General features: G+C 37.2%; 1 protein-coding gene across 2 annotated transcripts; it reads left to right on the top strand.

Annotated features, from left to right (window-relative positions):
* Positions 1-1,562: 1,562 nt before the first annotated feature.
* slc12a4 (solute carrier family 12 member 4) lies at positions 1,563-21,806 on the top strand. Of its 2 annotated transcripts, XM_079239432.1 has the most exons (24): positions 1,563-1,733; positions 10,169-10,266; positions 10,352-10,483; positions 10,842-10,988; positions 11,348-11,402; positions 11,742-11,872; positions 13,811-14,052; positions 14,441-14,655; positions 14,887-15,051; positions 15,286-15,384; positions 15,513-15,570; positions 15,716-15,890; positions 16,095-16,213; positions 16,394-16,492; positions 16,632-16,751; positions 16,906-17,010; positions 17,755-17,923; positions 18,276-18,471; positions 18,739-18,908; positions 19,184-19,315; positions 19,916-20,023; positions 20,171-20,358; positions 20,525-20,658; positions 20,757-21,806. In XM_079239432.1, the coding sequence occupies exons 1-24, from the start codon at positions 1,598-1,600 to the stop codon at positions 20,846-20,848; spliced, it is 3,285 nt and encodes a 1,094-aa protein (XP_079095558.1). In that variant the 5' UTR covers positions 1,563-1,597; the 3' UTR covers positions 20,849-21,806. The 2 variants fall into 2 exon arrangements, with proteins under 2 accessions (XP_079095558.1, XP_079095559.1); XM_079239433.1 differs by lacking the exons at positions 1,563-1,733; positions 10,169-10,266; positions 11,348-11,402 and having other exon boundaries at positions 10,372-10,483.
* Positions 21,807-21,877: the final 71 nt, after the last annotated feature.

Raw genomic sequence — 21,877 nt, forward strand, 5'->3', positions numbered from 1 at the left:
ATATATATATATATGTACATACATATATATATATATATATATATATATATATATATATACATATATATATATATATATGTACATATATATATATATATATATATATATATATATATATATATATATATATATATATATATATATATATATATATATATATACATATATATGTATGTATATATATATATATATATATATATATATATATATATATACACACACACACACACTATACCTTTAATAGCTGTCTAACCTTTGCCTGTTTTAACTCAACTATGATTTGTGAAAAGACAAAAGGCTGTCCTGCCATCTCTGTCATTTCATAAGATTAAATATTATGAAATATTTTTATTTTTGTCATGATAAAAAATAAGTAATCATAATGTACAATGGACAAATGGACCTGTATTCTTTAACAATAAAAGTAGGAAATGAACTGTTTCTAATTAGACTGTGAACAAATCCAAAAAATAGCAGTCTAATGAGAAAAAGAAAAAGTCATTCTAAAATGGTTCTGCAAAATGGTCTAAATTTTGCAATCTGGTAGTGTAAACCGAAGAAACTTTGTTTAATATTTAGTTCACTCTGTTTGCCTTTGACCAAAGCTGAATGAGAACATTAAAACATCTTGGTTCCTTTGATGATAATTTCTGAAATAGAAACAAGAAGCTGATACAAAAAAAAAGCAGTGCAGCAGCAGCAGCACTGTTTAGAACTGAAATGGACTGTAATGACAGCCTTTCCATGCAGTGTCTTTGATGTGTTGGGTTCATGGCTTTATTTAGCCTTTGCTCTTGGAAAGAGGAAGGCAAAAATTGTCTTCAGTACTGCTGAGCTTCTCATCATTGCTTTTACTACTGTGGACCATCAGTATTCTGAAATATGGTGATTTGGCAACAAACACTGAATGATCACCTACTAATACTTTTGCAAATGTGTGTGAAGAATCTAAATGACCCCTTGGTTCAGAGGTTGCAATAACATCCAGCCGTACAAACCAAGGACTGGAGACCTTGTCTGTTTCCTCTTGTCCTGTCAAACTGTATTTTCTTTCCTTTTTTTCCTTGTTGCTTTTTAATCTTTCTTCTTCTGACATTTTTCCACTCCATGCTTCCATTACGCCAGCATTGATTATTTTCCAGTTGCCACGTTGCTGTCTGTGTGTTTTGGGAAAGGCGTGTATGCACAGAGGAATGGCTGTGTGAACTTTGAGCAGACAAGGACCACTCTGTTAGCTGTCATTATGACATACAAGCAGCAGGAAAGGGTCACCCTCCTCTTTCTCTGACCCACTTCTCCATGGCTCTGGAATAAAAACACAAACTCCTCAATTCAGAGCCGCTTTCTATGTCACTGCTTCCTTTTCAGGGATGTGAGTGCCTTTCCGAATACATCCTGAAGACCCCATACAGTTAAAAAAAAAAGTAAGGGAAAAGAGGCTGGTTTGTGGGCGGGGAATATGATAATACCCTCCAAAGGAAGTGAGCGCAGTGTAGTGGAATGTATTTGCCATTAGTGGGAGTTGAACTAAGCCTGGCTAACAGCTAGCCTGCTAAGTTGTGTTTGAGCTGGAGACGCAGAGGAGAGTGATGAAAACATGCCTCACTTCACAGTTGTACCAGTGAAGGATCAAGCTCAGTCCAGCTATGACAGCCTAGAAGGGATTAACTGGGTTGATTACAGGGATACTGGACAGGACTCTCCTGACCATCAAGATACTGTTGGTTCTGATGGTAAGTCTTGCAACTTTTACAACTTATTATCTCTTAGTTAGAACACAAAGTCTGATCACTGGAGGTTTTGTTGGTGAAAAAGTGAGTGCAGAAAGTGATACATGATGAGCTGGGTCCAGAACAGCATGGATAAGATTTGTTTTGCTCTCAGAGATTTCTGAGCAGCTGCTTGAATGGTTACCATGGCAATTTTCCAAGGCCAGAAAGTGTATTTTTACAGCAAACGGGTCCATTTTTGACAGTTCGCTTTAGAGAAAACTGAGGGGAAAAAGTTTGAGTTTTTGTTACTTTTTTTTGTTTGCTAAATGGAGCTGCATTTGTACACAACCTCAGGGATACACAAGTAGCAAAGGGAAAACTATAAAATGGTTGAGAACTGAAGGGAGAAAGATACAACGGGGGTGGGGTTTTATGAAGGCCCTTACCATTACTGAAAAGAGAGGGCCTCAAGTGGTTCTTCACACAAAAGATGGAGCGTTCTTTGTGCCTGTGAGGATTTCCTTTCATAGAGATTGGCTGCTCACAACACAGGAGCAAATTCACCCTCGTCTCTTCTCTGCCTGAGCATGCCTCAGCTGTCATTCACTTGTTCCTCCTCAGAACCAAAATAGAAAGAGCGGGAGAAGAACAGAGAATAAAGCAAGAAGAAAAGAAGAGCAAAAGAGAGATGGTGGTGTCTGGACAAGGTTATGTGACAGCAGTGCCAAGTTATGGTGCTGAGAGAGAGATTTGTTTTTCCACTTGAAGTAAAAGACTAACATGGGCGAGGCCTTTAAATTAGACACCCCCTCCATAGCAACAACTCCCAACGCTGGGTTGGGCACAATCAGAAACAAAGACTTAGAATATCTTGTTACTGGATGCCAGTGTATGTGTGGCTGAGCTCCACTAAGTAACAGAAAGACGATAAGAGTTTAAGGCTGAGGAATCATAAAGCTGTCTATGAGTTGGAGTTTCTAGTAAGTTATTAACTTGGCTTTGATTTGCGTGAGTGAATGAATCATGAGAATAAATGGTACTGTGCAGATGAGATGGCCGAGTCATCGAGTAGACTGGTATTTAAATCATAAAACTAGACAATCTCAGCACATTCTTCAGCTTGTATAGAAAGCATGGAAGTAAGGCTCTACCACAAAAGGACTGCGTAACACAAAATATGTTCAATCTAATTTATGGACGAATCTATTAAGGGAAGGATTATGATGCCCATGCAAATGAGACCCCCCCCCCCCCCTCCTCCTCCTGAAAATTTGCCACTGTTTAACCTTCTTTTTAACCTTGTCTTCCTAAAGTCATAATTCTCACTAAACCACCTGAGGAGAGTTTCCTGAAGTGCAAGAACAATAACCATTAAACCATTAGTGGATGACCATATACTGAAGAGAGTTAAAGGAGGAGAGGAAGAAAGCACTGAAACTCTGCTTAATAATGACAGAAAAAAATGCTCATAGGCTTCATATGATCACATCAAGGGAGTGGGCTACATTAGATGCTGCGTTTCCGCTGCATAGTGTGACGTGTGATCCATGGAGGAAGTGAGAGTGCATGGTCTGTTCCAAGCTCTGAACTGGGCTCTGTTTAGGACAGGGCAGGGCCAGCATTGCGGTCATGGTAATGCTGCAATTCAGACCCTTGAATAACATTCACATTTCAAGGAGTAAAAATATGTTGCTGGTGTGAGCTCTCTTTTTATTTCTTATTTCATAACATGCACAAAACTTTTTTTTTTCCATTGAACTTATTTGTTTTAAAAGTTTAGGCTACATCAGAGTTCTATGTTAGTTTTATGAGAGAAAAAAAAGTTTAAAGCAAAAAGGGCGCGTCCTTCAAAGTTTGGGCATGCCAGGAGATTTTGAGTTTACAGAAAACTTTTAGAAAGGCTGCAGGGGGACAAAGTCTCATTCACATTCATCTTAAGGAAACAAAAATACTAAGCTAACAAAGATTCATCGTATTGCCTTCTTGATATTTGTAAAAATGAAATGATTAATGCTTAAATCAGAAAAACACTGAAAGACAACAGTAAAATATGTTTACAAAAGATTTCCTTTAGTTTAAAATAATAACAGAATGGTACCTAATGATAATTGTGATGGTAGCAACTGTGTTTTCTAGAAAGGCTATGTAAGACCTAAAACATCTTTTTGTTTTTAAAAGAGCTGCTGGAAAACATCATCATAAAAAGCCTCTAGCCCTACTACACCATATAAGATCTGAAATTTGCAAATGAGCATGTTAAGTTAACAGTTTCTCACAGAAATATAATGCTGTCATTTTAGGAAAAATATATAAACACGTAAACACACATTTAGGGAAAAAAAATGTCTCAGAAAAAAAATCTTGGAAAAAAACTCCTCTGAAGTGTGAAGCTTGTTAATGGATTGTCGTGCTTTGGGTTTGTGTTGAGCCGTGGAACATTTCACTGGTAGAGGAAATGTAGCCTCTTTTAATATGAGCTGATTTTATAGATAGATTGATAGATTGATAGATTGTTAATAACTTGTGTTGCTGTTATTGACCAAGAGGAGTTTTACTCAGTTTCCACCATATACCATATAAATATACCATATACATGGTATATTTTACTTAATGATTTTAAATCTGAGGCAGAATATATATTATAATATTAATGATAAATTATAATAATTAAAGCAATATGATAACATACTAATAACATAATATTTTTGTTGTCTTCCAAGTGAAAGAGTGAGTTTTTCATCTGTGACATCACAACCTAATAAGGGTGTTAGAATTTACTGGTAGCCAGAGAAAATCTACGATTGTATCTGTTCATATACACCAACTGATGTAGACTTAATTAATAATAAATTCATCAATAAGATCTTTCTATCTGCATTTTGAAATTACAAAAGTCATCCAGGATTCTTTCCATCACAGATCTTTCCAGGGTCAAATTTGTAGGCTATATAAGATGTAATATTTTGAATATATACCCTACTCTCAGCAGGGTAATATTATTGTAAACATTATATTTGCACTGTTGCTGGATTATGAAGAGTTGTTACTTTTTTTTTCACTTTGACAAACTTGCAAATGCCACCATGAGACAAAGAGAAACATTTACTATCCCTTTCTGTAAGGGTGTGCTCACACAGCAAAGTAAACTGATCCATCATAAAGGTATTGATAACTTGCAGTTCTATACTGAGAAGTATTTTGTTGTCGATGTGGAAAATGGAGTAGGTTGCTATTCTTTCAAACAGATACCATGTTAGCACAAAGCTAAAAGAGTTGTCAACTGGCCCAGAAGAGCTTATGTAACAACTGTGGGATCAGGAGAAAGCTACTATGTGTCATCTCTCTTATTCTGGAGAACTGTCATGCAAGATGACAAGTCATTCAAATAGCTTTTGACAGATAAACTACTGCAATGCATAAATGTGAAACTCAACACAAACCTAGAACAAACAGATATGCTTGAGCATTATCCTTAATAACTTAAAATGTAGTTGGAACATTGCATAATGACAAGATAGGTGATTGCCTGAGATGACCACAATGCCTCATTATCATTTTCACATTCATTTTATGAGCTTCCTTATCCCAAAGGCAAAAACTGATTAGTGAAAAAACTTAAAGACGCAAAAGGAATGAAACATCAATGCAGAAACTAGAGCTCTTGCTATATAGTTCTTTTCTTGGTTGAAAAATGAATGTGAAGGTTCTGGCAGATTGTTTCAGCTCGACATTGTAGCATTAAATAAAATTACAGAATAAGTTTCTAAATAATTTCTGTTAACATTGTTGACGGTGCTGTCAATGAATCATGGGTAGATGACTGTGAGCTCAGCTGCAATAGGCTGTTAGAGTTCCAATCTGTTGTGACTGAATTTCATGTTAGACCTATGGATGGATATACAGTGTTAATAATAATTCAGGACACACCATTCTGAATGACTAGGAGCACAACAGTTTATTATTTGGGAAATTTAAAAAAAAACCAAACAACATTTGTTTGTTAAAATTAGAAAATAACTCTTTATTTTTATTTTGTCTCACAAAAAAACGGACATGATTGTACAGTTTAATAAGAAGAACAACCATCCATGTGCTCTCTACTACTTTAATAGGAGGATCTTGCATTTGATCAGATTGTTAAAAATTTTCATCATTCATTCATTTATTCAACTTGGCTGTTATGTAGTGCCATAGGGGTGGAGTTCAAGCCTTTACGCCTTGTTCTGTAAAAATTACAAAGACCTTAGTTCAGTTTTCAAAATGCATGGTGTCAGTCAAGTTTTATTTAAAAAAAAAAAAAAAAAAAAATCAGGGGGCCTTCTGTGTTTTCCTCTGCCAGCACTTGATGCGTGTGACACATTCACACACAAAAGACATCAGACCAAATATACAACTTTAAACTATTTTACAGAGCTTTCCCATTCACATTCCCCATGCACAGACTGCACTTCCCTGTAGGTCTATTTATCCATTAGATCCACACACACTGACATCTTCATTTAGTTCTTCTGTGTCTTTTTAAAAGTCTGCATTACAGTTCGATGCACTCCCTCCCACCCACCTTTACTCCCTGAGGTAATCAGGCTGAGCTGCCATCCTTTTTTTCATCATTAGTGCACATCAAAGCTAATATGTTTTGCTGCAAGGCTCAGCAGGTTAGCGTTCCTCTGCTCTTTGCAGATTTTACCCTGCATGGAACACAGCCATTATGACTAACACTAGCCAAGTGTTGTAACTGAGCTTCAGTGGTTTTTGCCATGAGCTACGGTGCAAAGAGAAGTGAATTCAAATAGCAGAAAGGGAGAGTTTTGATTGGAATTGAGTTATGCAGCTTCTTTTAAAAAGGTACAAAGGTTTTTTTTTTTTTAAATTTATTTTTTTGTTAAATATATTGTATCGTCTGATTTTCTTGGATGTTTAAGTGCATTGTGGAGCATTCACAGGATTGTAGGTCGATGTTTTGGAGAAGCGTTTTTGCCGGATGGATAACTTATGATTTGCCCTCAGCTTGCAAACAAATGGGAGATGCACCAGGCACTCTGCATTCAGTATGTGACAACAACTGTGTTTACAGATTGGTGTTTGGCTTTCACGGTGATGCATCATGCTATGATACGACCTGTTTTTTTAAATATACAAAAGCTAAGACACAATGAAACAAACTGGAGTGTCTTTTGGCAGATTAATTACTCCTTCTTTTGCTGTAAGAAATCATGGAAGGTTTAGGATTATGACGGATGTTGGAACAGTTTCTTTTCAAACAAGTAATGTAAGACTTTCAGCCTCGAGATTATTTTCCTCAGGCAGCTACTGTAGCTTGGAAAAATCATGGCAGTTTGAAGGCAGTTGTATGAAGCACAAAATAGGGATAAGCAGTTTGTGCGCAGGGATGTGTAATGAGCTGAATACAATTAACAAGAAAGAACAAGTTTACCCTTTACACATTTGAGCTGCTGCCACCCAACTGTTGTGTCATGCTTGTCCAACCGAGTGGCCTAGTTGCATCTATCTGTGCTTCAAGGGAAATTCAGTGAAAAAGCAAAGGAAGCAAGTATAATGAAGGTAGACCTCATTTTCCTATTCATCCCTTTTGTCAGATCATTCCACCTTACTAACATTAACCATCACCTTAACCAGTTAAATATGTTATCCTAACTTTGACCTAAATGAAAGATTTCAGACCCGAAGGTACAGTTCTCTCTTTTGACCTCACAAGTTTAAAAAATCATCGTAAAATACTTGTAGAACCACACATTCACACAAGCCCAACACCTCTAAATTTGTGTAATGAGTGCTAAGTGCCTCCGCAGAGTGCACTGAGCTTTGACGTCTTTGCCTCCCAGTGTTAAGTCCTAAATGTTTATTAAAGAGGAAGTTTAGCAAAGAGGTTTTATTTCTAAACCTAAGAAGCTAATGAACAGCGAATCCGCTTAAACGCAGGCACTTTTTTTGCAAAGTTGTTTTTCCCTTCTTGATTGCCTTTCTCTCTAGATCATTAGCAGCCTTTTCACACCAAAATCACTTGCAATCTAAAAGTCTTTATTGCTTTACATCTGATACTTTCGGAGCGATTGCTCAGACACAATGGGGTCTTGTTTTTGCAGACTTTCCCCTAAGAAGCTTGGATATGATTTACTGTATATGCAGGACCTTCCCTTGACATAGATCTAGGTGTAGCATTAGAAGTTAGTCACTTTTGCCTTGCCAAAGCCTTGTCTTGAACGCCTGTCCATAAAAGTTGGTCATATTGATCTTAAAGAATAGTCTTACTAACGATAGCTCAAATACTCATCACTTGTTTCTAGAACTGATCACAAAAAGTTACACTCCTATTGCATCTTTTGCTATTAGTTTCACCACTGCATTGCCTTTTAAACGGAACTTGTAATGTCAAAGTAGGATACAATTAGTAAAAATGTTGACATTTTTAAATATTAAGTTCTTGTTTCTAGATGCTCATAGGTTAAATTCTCTCCAGTAAAACACACTTCTGCAAATATACCTGTCTTTGCTCTTCTGGCTGATGGCATGTCAGTGCATGTTGCTGTAAAAGCCTCCTGTTCAGTGAGCGCAGCATGAAGCCTGTGTGCCTTCATAACAGACCAGTTAATCTTTAATCCTTCCAGTTATAATTTTAATGTGAGGTTATTAACTAGAGACCCCCGCTGTCTCCACAGCCCCATGTTCAGGCAGCACTGACTGAGCACAAGTCCCTGCCAAAAAGTGTCTGGACATGCACAGATAAAAACATGTCTCCCTCCTTTGTCTCCTGTACTCAGTTACACTTAAACAACACTAGAGGGCAGTATTGAGACGCTGTCAGTGTTTGCTGAAACAACATGAATTGATACTCATTCCGTGGCTGATCAATTTCTGATCTATAAACAGAAAAGTTAAATATCTGAATGAACATTCTGCATTTTCTAGATTATTTTAGAATATTAGATCATAGTTCATGTTATTGCAGTTGCAGAAAAAAAAAAAAAAAAGGTTTTTATATTTTCTAATTAACAATCTAGAAATGCAAAATTATTATCTGTGCAGATGGTCCCCCTAATTTAGATATTATTTAAGGCCATGGCCTTTGTATTCTCATTGCCCAACATGCTTATTTTATACATGTATGTTCATGTTTGGAGATATGTGCATGAGTGCAGTCTGCGTTTATGATATGATTCAAATTTAATTTAGGTTAAGTATGAAAATAAATGTAAGCATACTGCCCATCATATATTGGCACATCCTTTATCATTTAAAATTAATGAATAGATTTACATTTTCCTTTTGTTCAAAATGTACACATTGTTCTGCAGTTAATGTGCACAAAAGTCATGCATATTTAACTGTTTATGTTTGTGTCTATGCACATGTGAAAATTACCACAGTTCCTCCACTCCCTACCTCACACACACACAAACACACTCTTTGTTCACTATGTGTTGGATCAGGCCCCTAGATGAGTATTCACCCTGAGTGGCCGGGTGTCCTGGATAGTAATCGACAATTCCCAAAGCTACAGCACAGTGCATACTCTTTTGCACACTGCACACGACACATAACTATGCTTCCCTACAGCATTATTAGCAGCAGTGGACCACCGAGCACAGGTGAGTCAGGACCTGGACTGAAGGTCAGTCCTGCACAGCTGAGAATACTTTTGAAAATTGTTTTCATTTTATACCCACTTGGTAAGTTTGCCAGCTTTTTATTGCAGAATTCATTCAGGCATCGAGATGCTGCTGTTGAAGTTTACATGCTCTAATAACTGAAGGTTAGGTCACTTCTTATTAATGAGGTTTGTGTATGGCTGTGAGTGTGTGTGCGATAAAGTTTGCTTTCATAACTACCCCAGCCGCTGTGCTTATCTTTGTTTCATTCTTCAAACACAGAAATAAATGAGAGTGAAATCTAATTACATGCTTGTTTATTACCTGGACCCTGCTTTGTTGTGCCTTACTGGCTTTGGCCTTCTATTCCTTTTTTTTCCCCTCACTTTCACTGTGTGAATTGTGCATCTGAAATGTATGGTTACATGGACATTGTTGAGATCTTTCAATTATAGTCAACAGTGACCCATAAAATCCATAAAGGAAGACTAAAAAATATACATTTGTTTTTCTTTCATCAATATCTGTCCTCCTTAGTTGTGCTGCTTTTTTATTTATTTATTTTCGTTTATTTTTTATTTTCTCATAATGGAGATTTTATCTCGGTAATGGCATGCATCTCTTTGAAGTCTGAAATTTGAAATTTGGTCAAATGTCATGTTTTTTTGTTGCTTTGAATTCAGGAACAGCTTTTTCTTTGTTTTTTAAGCAAGTAAGATCACCCTATTTTAACCCAAACTAACAACATGTATGTTCAAGTCACTTTGCAAACAGACTCATACTTTGGGACTTCTTAGCATCAGTGATGTTTTCAGTTTTAAAGTTGTGTTTTCTTGCTTACTTTAACAGGACATGGGAATCATAAAGAGGACAGCCCTTTTCTCAACAGTGCTGATGCTTCTGGAAAGAAAAATGATTTCTATGACAGAAACCTGGCCTTGTTTGAGGTCTGATATTTCCCTTTACAGCTTTTAATTAAACGATTAACTAAAATCCACATGAAAATGAGTTTAATCTCCTCTCGTCTCTCAGGAAGAACTGGACATCCGACCAAAGGTTTCTTCTCTGCTCAGCCGCTTGGTCAACTACACCAACATCACTCAGGGAGCCAAGGAGCATGAAGAAGAAGAGAGTGCTGAGGCTTCTCGTAGGAAGACCCCCAAGGTTAGTTGTTATGGAGGAGGACCCATGGAATATATACTTCACTGTTTTCATGATGTCTACACTCAGTCTTTTGAGGTATTGAAACATTATACTGCACCACCGGCATTCTTCCTGCCTTCTTATTAAAGTTATTAAGGCTTGTTGATAGAGTGTTTATGACCTTGAACACTCTGCAGTTAAACCGTCCCCATGTAAGACCTGGATACATGCAAAGCACTGATAACAGATTGACTGACCTTTAAAAAGTACATCAATCAATACTAACGATCACTACACTTGTTTCCCGAAATGTCATGCTCAATACTCCACTCTCTCTCTTCACCCTCACTCTGTTGTTCCACCTCTTTGTCCCTGCCAGTCACCCAACATGGGCACTCTGATGGGAGTCTACCTACCGTGTCTCCAGAATATCTTTGGTGTCATCCTTTTCCTCAGATTGACATGGATTGTGGGAATGGCGGGCATCATACAGTCCCTCCTGATCGTCCTCATGTGCTGCTCATGTGTTAGTATTTGCACAAATGTTGCACACAGATACACACTGAGATGCTCTTATCACCAATGCAGGCCAGGATGTTATTGGTAAAAAAAAAGTCTGTGAAATCCCAAGAGTTACATAAACAGCAGCCTTTATTTAAGACAAACAACATCACTTTGACTTTTGTTATTGATGTCATTGCTGTTCTATGTAACAGCTGCTCATCTCTAGGCTATATATGCCAAATATGACTTTATATTAGATGGAAGCTGGGATTTGTTTCAGCTATCACTTTGATGTGTGGATATTAACACCCCCACGGAGCCTTTTTGACTGTGAGTGCATCCTAAATAGCGGTTTATCATTTTTTATTCTTTCTGTTGTAGACAATGCTGACAGCCATATCTATGAGTGCCATTGCTACTAACGGTGTTGTTCCAGGTAATACTCTGTTCTCTTCACTGTGAAAGTCTCTTGTCATTCATTACTCTGCACTGATTTTTCACCTTCTCTATAAAAACCTATTTAATCAATCTGACAGAGGTGAGAAGACATCGTTATGACTTAAAGCTCCCCGTTGTGTTTTCATACGGTATCTCCTGACCACTCTGAAGTGCACAGGGGAGATTGATCTTTTTTTTTAACCCTTCATCTTAGGGCCAATAGAAATTTACACCATGTCCACTGTGTGTGGTAAAGACTGGAGATTTGCAGAGGCTTTCTATTTGTGACAGTTGCTTTTTCTTTCTTTCTTTTCTTTTTATTTTTTGTCCTTAATAGCTGGAGGGGCATACTTCATGATCTCCCGCTCACTTGGTCCTGAGTTTGGAGGAGCTGTGGGGCTCTGCTTCTACTTGGGCACCACCTTTGCTTCTGCCATGTACATTCTGGGAGCCATTGAAATCTTCTTGGTCAGTTTGTTGACACGTCATCCAAATATATAAAATATTGAATGCAATATATACAAACATATTATTATAAGTCAAATTTTTGTGCTAACATGTGATTCTTGAACATATTATTAATCATTAAAACATGCACATCTAATTACTATTAAACATATTTACATATTTTTTCTACTGTGTCATACAACACAAATAACTATTTATTTATGCAATATTGCTTCAATGTCAAAAGAATTAGAATTAAGATCACTTTTGAAAAAGCGTCTTTACTCCTGTCAAGTCAAAGAAAATCAGTGCAGCAAAAGTGACACACATGTTACAAAAACTGAAGCCACAATCAGAAAGATTAAAATTCAGTGAAAAACATTTACAGTCAAGAGGTGCATAATAAGGCAGGGCACCACTAATCAATGCTGCATTACTTCTCTACCAAACAAGGAAGTTTGAATATCGAAAATACAGCTTAAAAAACTTACAAGCCAGACAAAAAGTTTCAGACTTTGGTACTCCTGAGTCTCCATTACAGTTGAATTCAGACACTACTTTTAAACAACTTTTGACTATTAAACACAACTTCTATCCATCCATTCATCTATTTTCTTAATCGCTTAGTCCATTTCAGGGTCACTGAAGCAGGAGACTTTCCCAGAAATCATTGGGTGAGAGGCAGGGTACACCCTGGACAGGTTGCCAGTCCATCACAGGGCCGACTTCTATCCATGTTGATTAACAAAAAAAACCAAAACTATATGTATATATATATATATATATATATATATATATATATATATATATATATATATATATATATATATATATATATATATATATATATGTATGTATATGTATATGTATATGTATGTGGCTGGCAAAATGCCCACTAGTCTCCAGCAGCTTTGTAAATGAAGAAACACTGTCATGATATTGATACTATACACTGCGAAAATTCACTGCGAGTTTGTTCTCGGATCTGAATCCAGCAGAAGACATTGTGGATATTTTCAAACACAGAACCAGGGAGAACCAACACATTCCTGCAAAGAAGTAGTTAAAAAAAACAAAAAAAACTGTACAATAGAAGTTTTTGCAACACTGATGTTCAGCAGGATTAAAATTTCCCATCACAAAGTTATTTATTAATTTTTTTTAAATCATTTATTATTTTTTTAGGTTAAGTAGGAAAGTTTGGAAGTGATACGAGATTTGTATCTCAGTTATCAAAGGCGTGCAGACTGTCATCGTCTTCCTGTTGTTTATTTTTAATATAGCACATTTAAACTGTTAACAAATACCCTAATGTATATTTTCATGGAGGCAATGCTGTCACTGAGTGGTTAGACCATTTTGAATGAGTTCATATTTAAATGAAATCATTCAAATCAAATCAAATCAAACTTTATTTCTTGAGCACATTTCATGCCACGGGCAACACAAAGTGCTTTACAAGATAAAATCAAGTCATAAGGATTAAAACAAACAGTGACATTTAAAAGTAATAGACACAAGCTCTTTCCACACACTCACACACACACAAGGACATAGAGCAAGCAACCACCCACACACACACACACACACACACACACACACACACACACACACACACACATTCCCCAAAAAACATCATTCCCTGAATTAGTCTCTTTGACTGAATGCAGGTTAATAAAACAACTAAAACCATTAATTAAGTGATAAAAATTCAAAGATGTTCTCACTTCAGTTTTTTTTAACCAGACAAAAGATCTCACTAAGATTAAAATCCTCTTTCACAAGAGAGTCCTGAGTTGTACTGGATAGGCAGCAGTAACACATTTACATACATAAGCCACCCAAAACACCAAATCTACAAATAAAAAGAGAATAGAAATCAAGCACATTATGCTTTACATAAATTCTATATAGATTTCATATGCATTAATCTGCCATTTTTGTTTTTCTCCTCTTCAGAAATATCTGGTCCCTCAGGCAGCCATCTTTCATGCCACAGATCTCCTGGGGAGTGACAGTGCTTTGCTTAACAACATGCGAGTCTATGGATCTTTATGCCTCAGTCTGATGGCTGTGGTGGTTTTTGTAGGAGTCAAGTATGTCAACAAGTTGGCCTCCCTCTTCCTGGCCTGTGTCATAATCTCAATTGTCTCCATTTATGCTGGGGCAATCAAATCCATGACTCATCCGCCAGAATTCCCGTAAGTGCTGTAAAAAAAAAGCTTGTTTGGACACTGGACAGGATGTGGTGGCAATTATGAGACCCCTTAATGTGAAATAAGCCTTCGATTTGGAGCCCTGATTTTGCAGTATGTCATTACTTCTATAATATTGTTTTGTTTCTGCGTTGTTAGATTTTTCCTATGCTGTGACAATTACTTGCCTGCAGAGAGGTTTTTTTTTCCATCATTGCTCTTCCATCAAGGCATGGATCATTCTGTGACTGTCGGAGACAATATGTGGAAATAACTTTGAATTAATTGCTAGTCATTAAGATAAATAATAAGACCATATGTTGATGATGACATTACTAGAGGAGCTGATTGCGATTAACATTGGAAATATTTGGACTTGTGCCGTCTCTTGCAGGATCTGCATGTTGGGCAACAGGACTTTGGTGAGAAATCACTTTGATGTATGTGCAAAGACTGTTGTTAAGGAGAACATGACAGAGCCCAGTAAGCTGTGGGAAATGTTCTGCCTGCCTGGGAACATAAGCAGTGCTCAGTGTGATGACTACTTTATCCAGAACAATGTGACAGAGATACAGGGCATCCCTGGATTGAGCAGTGGGATTATCAAAGGTAAAATAGTGACAACTAGCTAAAGAATATGAATGCTGTATTCTGTGGTTGCAGTATAGTTTTTAACCATTAAAACAAACTTTCAGCATGGTTAAGATGTTTAAAAATCACAGAATTGAAACAGTTGTGTATTACATTTCCTTACTATTGAGACAGAGATTCACTGATTCAATAATAGTCTCATGTCAAACCTAATTATTTAATTTTAACTTGTGTTTTTTTCTGAGACAGAAAACATGTGGGGCAACTACCTGCAGAAAGGGGAGATCTTGGAGAAGGCAGGGTTACCGTCGGTGGATGCCCACAGTACTATGGAGCACTTTATAAACTATGTGTCAGCGGATATTGCAACATCTTTCACACTTCTAGTGGGGATCTTTTTCCCTTCTGCCACAGGTATCATGGGGTTACCAGCTTTAACCACAAAATTTGAGTGCATGTTTTTAAAATAAGTTTTTTTTAGGCATATATTTTATGCAGTAGGAGTGTTTGGGGTCTATTTCTGGAAAGAAAATGAAGCATTTTGTTGAAATGAGTGGGTTGCCATAAAGCTTTTAGCCTTACTACAATCCAACCAGAAGGAGGCACTGCTTAACATTTTTATGCTTCTACTTGGTCTCCTTTTTTCAGGTATCATGGCAGGCTCCAACAGATCTGGTGATCTCAGGGATGCGCAGAAATCCATCCCTGTGGGCACCATCTTAGCTATTTCTACAACTTCACTTGTTTGTATCCTGCTTTTTTGGTGTAAAAACAACACAGTAAATCTTCTTTATTTCAAAAAATGGGAAAACAGATTTGTGATAAATTTTGTAAACATTTGTGACATTTGGACCTCCTTGACCTGTCATATTCAGATATAAGTTCTGTTGTCCTGTTTGGGTCCTGTATAGAAGGGGTAGTCCTGAGGGACAAGTAAGTTTCTTTCCTCTTGCATTGTGTGTTAATATCCATTTTATGCGAATGTTCATGTCAATCTAAAAGAAAGTGAAATAAAAGTATAGATTACATGATCATAAGAGCCATTCGCCAGTCACACTCAGACAAAATTTATTTACAGGTTCGGAGATGCAGTTCGGCGGAACCTTGTCGTGGGAACTTTGTCCTGGCCATCTCCATGGGTTATTGTCATTGGCTCCTTTTTCTCTACCGTTGGGGCAGGCCTGCAATCCCTTACTGGCGCTCCAAGACTTCTTCAGGCTATTGCCAAGGATAACATCATTCCATTCTTAAGGGTGAGACCATAAAGATTAATTATCGTCCAGTTGATTATCTTAAAAAATAAATACACATAACTTAAAGATTTTCCTGACCATGTCATGCCACAAACATTTCCTTTGGGAAATATTTAACTTGCAAGTATATTTGAATATGATATGCAGTCAAATATGAACTGATTTGCATTGATGCATAAGAGTGTTTTGAATGATTTGTTTTAGGTGTTTGGTCATGGAAAGACCAACGGAGAGCCAACATGGGCACTGCTGCTGACTGCTCTCATAGCTGAGCTGGGGATCCTTATTGCCTCACTGGACATGGTGGCTCCCATCCTTTCTATGTAAATTAACATGGCAAACACATGCCTTTGCAGCACACACATTTAAATTTGCACATAGTACCAACAAACTGACCTTATTTCAACACCACCATTAAGTTTAATTCTCATATTTCTTCCTCGCAGGCGTGTGTTCTTTTATTATTCACTCAGAATATTTTATTCTGCTTTCCTTTTCAATAGGTTCTTCTTGATGTGCTACCTCTTTGTAAACTTAGCTTGTGCGGTGCAGACTCTTTTACGAACACCTAACTGGAGGCCAAGGTTCAAATACTACCACTGGTGGGTAAAGACGTTGCATTGTTCTGCTTATTTTTAAAAAGACATATAATGTGTTTGAGCTCCTAGCAACAACCATGTCGAGGCAGCTTTTCTTGTTATGCAAATATTTTCATATGATTGACATATGTTTTACCCACAGGGCATTATCATTCCTTGGTATGAGTATGTGTCTGGCTCTCATGTTCATATCCTCCTGGTACTATGCTATTGTAGCCATGGGGATTGCTGGGATGATCTACAAGTACATTGAGTACCAGGGGTATGTATGGATTGATTTGTTGTCCTGCAAGAGTGTTTTTAATTAGATTTGTCGTAAGGATGAATGCATTACTGTCAAACCTGTCTCTGTTCATCTTTTGTTTAAATCTATTTGCCACTGATACTATTTATTTGTCTTTCACAAACGAACTCAGAGCAGAGAAGGAGTGGGGAGATGGTATAAGAGGACTATCCCTTAGCGCTGCACGGTATGCACTGTTGAGATTAGAGGTCGGACCTCCACACACCAAGAACTGGAGGTAAGGCTTCCAGCAGGGGACGACACAAGTGTTTCCTCATAAACACTGACATTTAGACTGCTTATTTCTTAAGAAGCCATATTTGAGAGTTTAGATTTAAAAGTTTTCACATCTGTGTTTAGGCATGGGAAGAATTCGAGAATAAGCACTGTTTACTGAACATAAAATTACTCGTTTTGCCAGTTTGCATGGTTTTTAAAGTGCTACAACTCGTATGCATACTCATCCATATCTGTGGCTTTCAGACATTGCTGTTTACTAATCAAATAAAAAAAAAAAATGAGAAAGTTGTCTATGATGTCTAAGATTAGTTCAACAGAACAAAGATGTTGACACTGTCTCAGCTATCTGTACTAACCGCGAGTCATGTTTCTCTGGAAAGCAGTGTTGGTTTGAGCACTTCTAGTACGCTAACATACCACATCGCCGTGGCAAAAACTAAGTAGCAATCTTCTTACACCATCACTGTAGCTTGTCATAACAGTTTTAACTGCAGAACAAATAACAGAAGGTAGGCATAATTATGCTGATAAAATGTTAACCCAAAAGCCCACTAAACACAAACTTGGCCTAAACTGACATCATTACTTATTACTGGAAAAAACAAAAAAAACAACAGTATTAACTTACTTGTCTGATAAACTTTCTGATCTACAAAAGTATTACCAAATAATACAGTAACAAATGAGAGGCTGTGACCAGTAATTAGCATTTATTAATAACCCTTTGACTTTTGCGTTGCAGGCCTCAGCTGTTGGTGTTGTTAAAGTTGGATGAGGACCTTCATGTAAAATATCCCCGACTGCTCACTTTTGCCTCACAGCTGAAGGCAGGGAAGGGTCTGACAATTGTTGGCTCTGTTATCCAGGGTAACTTCCTGGAAAGCTATGGGGAAATGCAGGCAGCTGAACAGGTAAATACTGGAAAGTGGTGCATTGTTCTCTCTTGTACAGCGCTGCTGACTGTGCTACTGTGGATTGTTATGGATGAAAAACCTTTGTCATTTGAAAAACACAATCAGGAGAAACATGGCACATTGTATTTAGTTTATTTTCATTATTATATTTTTTTCGTATGCATTTTAGCATTTTTGACATTTTTATCAAATAGAATGACTCCAAGTGTTAGCAGGACAGATGGCGATAAAGAAACATTTCATGTATAAAAATGGTTTCTATAAGATTTTGGATAAAAGGGTATGCTTGCTGAATGGATAAAATTATTAAATAATGTTAATTTACAGTTACTAATATTTAACCCTACAGGCCATTAAGAACATGATGGAGATTGAGCGGGTCAAAGGTTTCTGCCAAGTTGTCGTGGCAAATAAAGTGCGGGAGGGAGTTGTCCATTTGATCCAGTCTTGTGGTCTTGGAGGGATGAAACACAACACAGTGGTGATGGGCTGGCCATATGGCTGGAGACAGAGCGAGGACCCTCGAGCCTGGAAGACTTTTATAAGTAAGCGTCTTAGTGAAAAGCTGATCTTGCAGCAAGATAGTTAAACAGCTCAGTCAGCTTGATTATTGCTGTAAACAAATTACTGTGTTGTATTCACACTAGTGATAGCCACACTCTCTGGTATAACAGATTTACAGCTGGCTTGCTATAAATTATGTGCTTAATACTGTGTCCAGTGAGATCTCTATCTGACCTTATTTCCACGCATGCAGTCGGTGTATTCATGTATGTAAATGTCTCAGCCAGTGTGTTTTCATCACTACTCAGGCACAGTCCGCTGCACCACAGCTGCTCACCTGGCCCTCATGGTGCCCAAAAATGTGTCCTTCTATCCAAGCAACCATGAACGCTTCACAGATGGCAACATTGATGTGTGGTGGATTGTCCATGATGGAGGGATGCTAATGCTGCTGCCTTTCCTGCTTAAACAGCATAAGGCAAGTAAACTCACTGTGCTATGATTGTATTGTCAGTGTATTGTTGTATTGCTATATTTTAATTATTACATTATTTTCAATAATGCAAACTGAAATAGTTAATTTTAAGATAGACACAGTAAATCTAACCACGTCACAGTCTTTGTAAGTTTTAGGTTTGTATTATTCTGGAAATTCTCCGTGTGAGACATCGTACCTATTTCATTGTAGATTTGTGCAAGTGATAATGTGCAAAAGACATCCATTAAATGCAACATTCATGACTTTGTGTTTAGGTCTGGAGGAAGTGCAAGATGCGTATCTTCACTGTGGCCCAGATGGATGACAACAGTATCCAGATGAAGAAAGATCTGGCCACATTCCTTTATCAACTGAGAATAGAAGCAGAAGTGGAAGTGGTGGAGATGGTGAGAGAGTTGTGGGGATGCTTAGTAATAACTGTGCTGGGGAAAAAAAAAAAAAAAGTTTGTTGCTGACAGAATTCAGCGCAAACTGTGTGAACAAAGGTATAAACAAAAGAAAAATTCAAATTTAAACACATGGTTATGTCTGATAACTTTGCATTAAAAAAGAACATATTTGGAGGCGTCATAATATAATGAAAGTTTGTTTAGGTGGAGTATGTAAGATTTTCAATATTTAAAAAAAAAATTAACTAAAAAAATAACTACAATCATAATTAGATAGTTTTTTTTAAACATGTAGGTTGCAGTCTGTCCATATTTGATGTGTTATCAAATTACAAGTTTAATTAATGACAAAGACCCTTCTTAAATGTTTTCCTACCAGTAAAAAAAAAAGAGTGCTTTTTGTCATTTGTCATTAATTAAACTTGTAATTTAATCACGCATCAAATATGGACAGACTAGAACCTACATGTTCAAAAAACTATCTAATTATGATTGTAGTTATTTCATTAGTTAATTTATTTTGAAAATATTGAAAATCTTACATACTCCACCTTTAATGTTAATGGCTCCCATTATGTTTCTGAAATGGGATTTCAGCACGACAGCGACATCTCCGCTTACACGTATGAGCGAACATTGATGATGGAGCAGAGGTCCCAGATGTTAAGGCAAATGAGGCTCTCCAGTGCAGAAAGACAAAGAGAGGTATGTTGAACATCTGAAAATTGCAAAGTTTGAATATAAAAAGGACGAAAAAAAGTCAGCTAAACTCATGCACTTTAGAAAAGCAGTCAGATGTTTGTAATTGTGAATATTGACAATCATGCCTTATGACTTCCATTGCACCTGCAGGCTCAGCTGGTTAAAGACAGACACTCATTGGTTCGTATGGGGAGTCTGTACTCTGACGAGGAGGAGGAGTTGGTGGAAGTCCCTCCAGAGAAGGTCCATATGACATGGACTCGAGAGAAGTGTGAGGCAGAGAGGAGAAACCGGAATAACGCTCCTGAGAACTTCAGGGAACTCATGAGCCTAAAACCGTGAGTCAGATTCAGATCATATTTAGCTTCCTCTCCACCAAGTAAAATTATGTTAAAAGTTTTACATTATCATTTTGAATACACCTCTGTTGCAACTTACTTTCAAACAGTCCAAATATGTTTCTTCAAAGCAGCAATTAAACTGCTCTCCTTTGCTGCTCTGCAGGGATCAGTCCAACGTGCGGCGAATGCATACTGCTGTGAAGCTGAACGAAGTCATAGTCAATAGGTCCCACGATGCTCGATTAGTGCTGCTCAACATGCCAGGGCCACCTCGCAATGCAGACGGAGATGAAAACTGTATCCTTTATGATCAACAAAGCTGTTTGGGGCTGCAATCAACACGCAAAGGGTGAATATTTTAAATCTGCTTTGACCTCCCCTAACTTATTACTCAGATATGGAGTTTCTGGAAGTGTTGACTGAAGGTCTGGAGAGAGTGCTGCTGGTGAGAGGAGGAGGGCGGGAGGTCATCACAATCTACTCATGACCAGTCAGGAGCTGCTGTGCAACAACTTTGGCTTCATCAGAATACATTCCACCTATGAACAGGAGGCAGCACCTGATCTGTTTTCACACAGTTCTGGGTAGATGCGATATTTTATGATTAACTTTTTGTATCAACTTTTGAGTGCAAAAGAGGTTCATTCTATTCTTGTAGAATACTGATACACAAGGATGCATATCTACCTGTCTTTCTATTTGTTACAAATGAATACTTTTCCAGTTGTCTTTGGAAATCAGTACTGGATTTGCCAAACACGCTTTTTATAAGCATTTCTTTGTCATAAAATAGTAAACCTATATTTAAAGACACGGAAGACCAAATTGTGTTGAGTACCAGTCGAGTATCACTTCAGAATGTGCAATAGCTGTTTGTCCACAAAATGATAATTAAGGCTCTAACATTGTAAGAGGGCAGCTTGTTTTAAGGGTTGAAGTGATGGCTCCCCCAAACCCATTATTTAGTCATTTCTACACCCATGCTTTTCCTTTATTATCAATGTTTTAAATATCTAAACCTAATCAAGTAAAAACGGTGAAAGAACTTAAGAAAGTATCAGGTAGGACAAAGATCCAAACTGGTTCTGTTGCATGACAGTTGGATTATTATTACCAGATGTGACAGAAGACGGTCTCGCATGTTGCAGAAAAGGCATGTTACAAAGTTTGAAAGATAAACATACGTGATGATTTGGAACCTTCAGATATGACTTGTATGCTGTGGCCTGGCAGAGCTGCAACATGAGACAAAATATTGGTAGTACCCATCTGTTTGAACATGTTAAGTTTATCAGCATTTGATTCTAAAAAGAAAAGCTAATAATTTTCTCATGTCATACTTTTATTTATTATTTATATTATTTATTTTCTTAAAACTTCCCCAATGAGTTTGGAGATGGTGTCACTGCAGGTAACTAACACTGTGCTTGATGTTGGGTACACTGGCACAGGATCAGCTTTATAAAGATATATTAAAGAAAGAGTTTTTTTTTTTTTTTTTTTTTTTTTTTTTTAA

The sequence above is a fragment of the Telmatherina bonti genome (genome assembly GCF_933228915.1).
Source record: "Telmatherina bonti genome assembly, chromosome: 1".
NCBI classification, from domain to species: Eukaryota; Metazoa; Chordata; class Actinopteri; order Atheriniformes; family Telmatherinidae; genus Telmatherina; species Telmatherina bonti.

Bases quoted from the DNA above. Each gene is read 5' to 3' on its own strand.
- slc12a4 (XM_079239432.1), top strand. From the start codon at position 1,598: ATGCCTCACTTCACAGTTGTACCAGTGAAGGATCAAGCTCAGTCCAGC. The intron at 10,484-10,841 runs GTTAGTTGTTAT...TGTCCCTGCCAG, and splicing joins CTCGTAGGAAGACCCCCAAG to TCACCCAACATGGGCACTCT. The intron at 10,989-11,347 runs GTTAGTATTTGC...TTTCTGTTGTAG, and splicing joins TCCTCATGTGCTGCTCATGT to ACAATGCTGACAGCCATATC.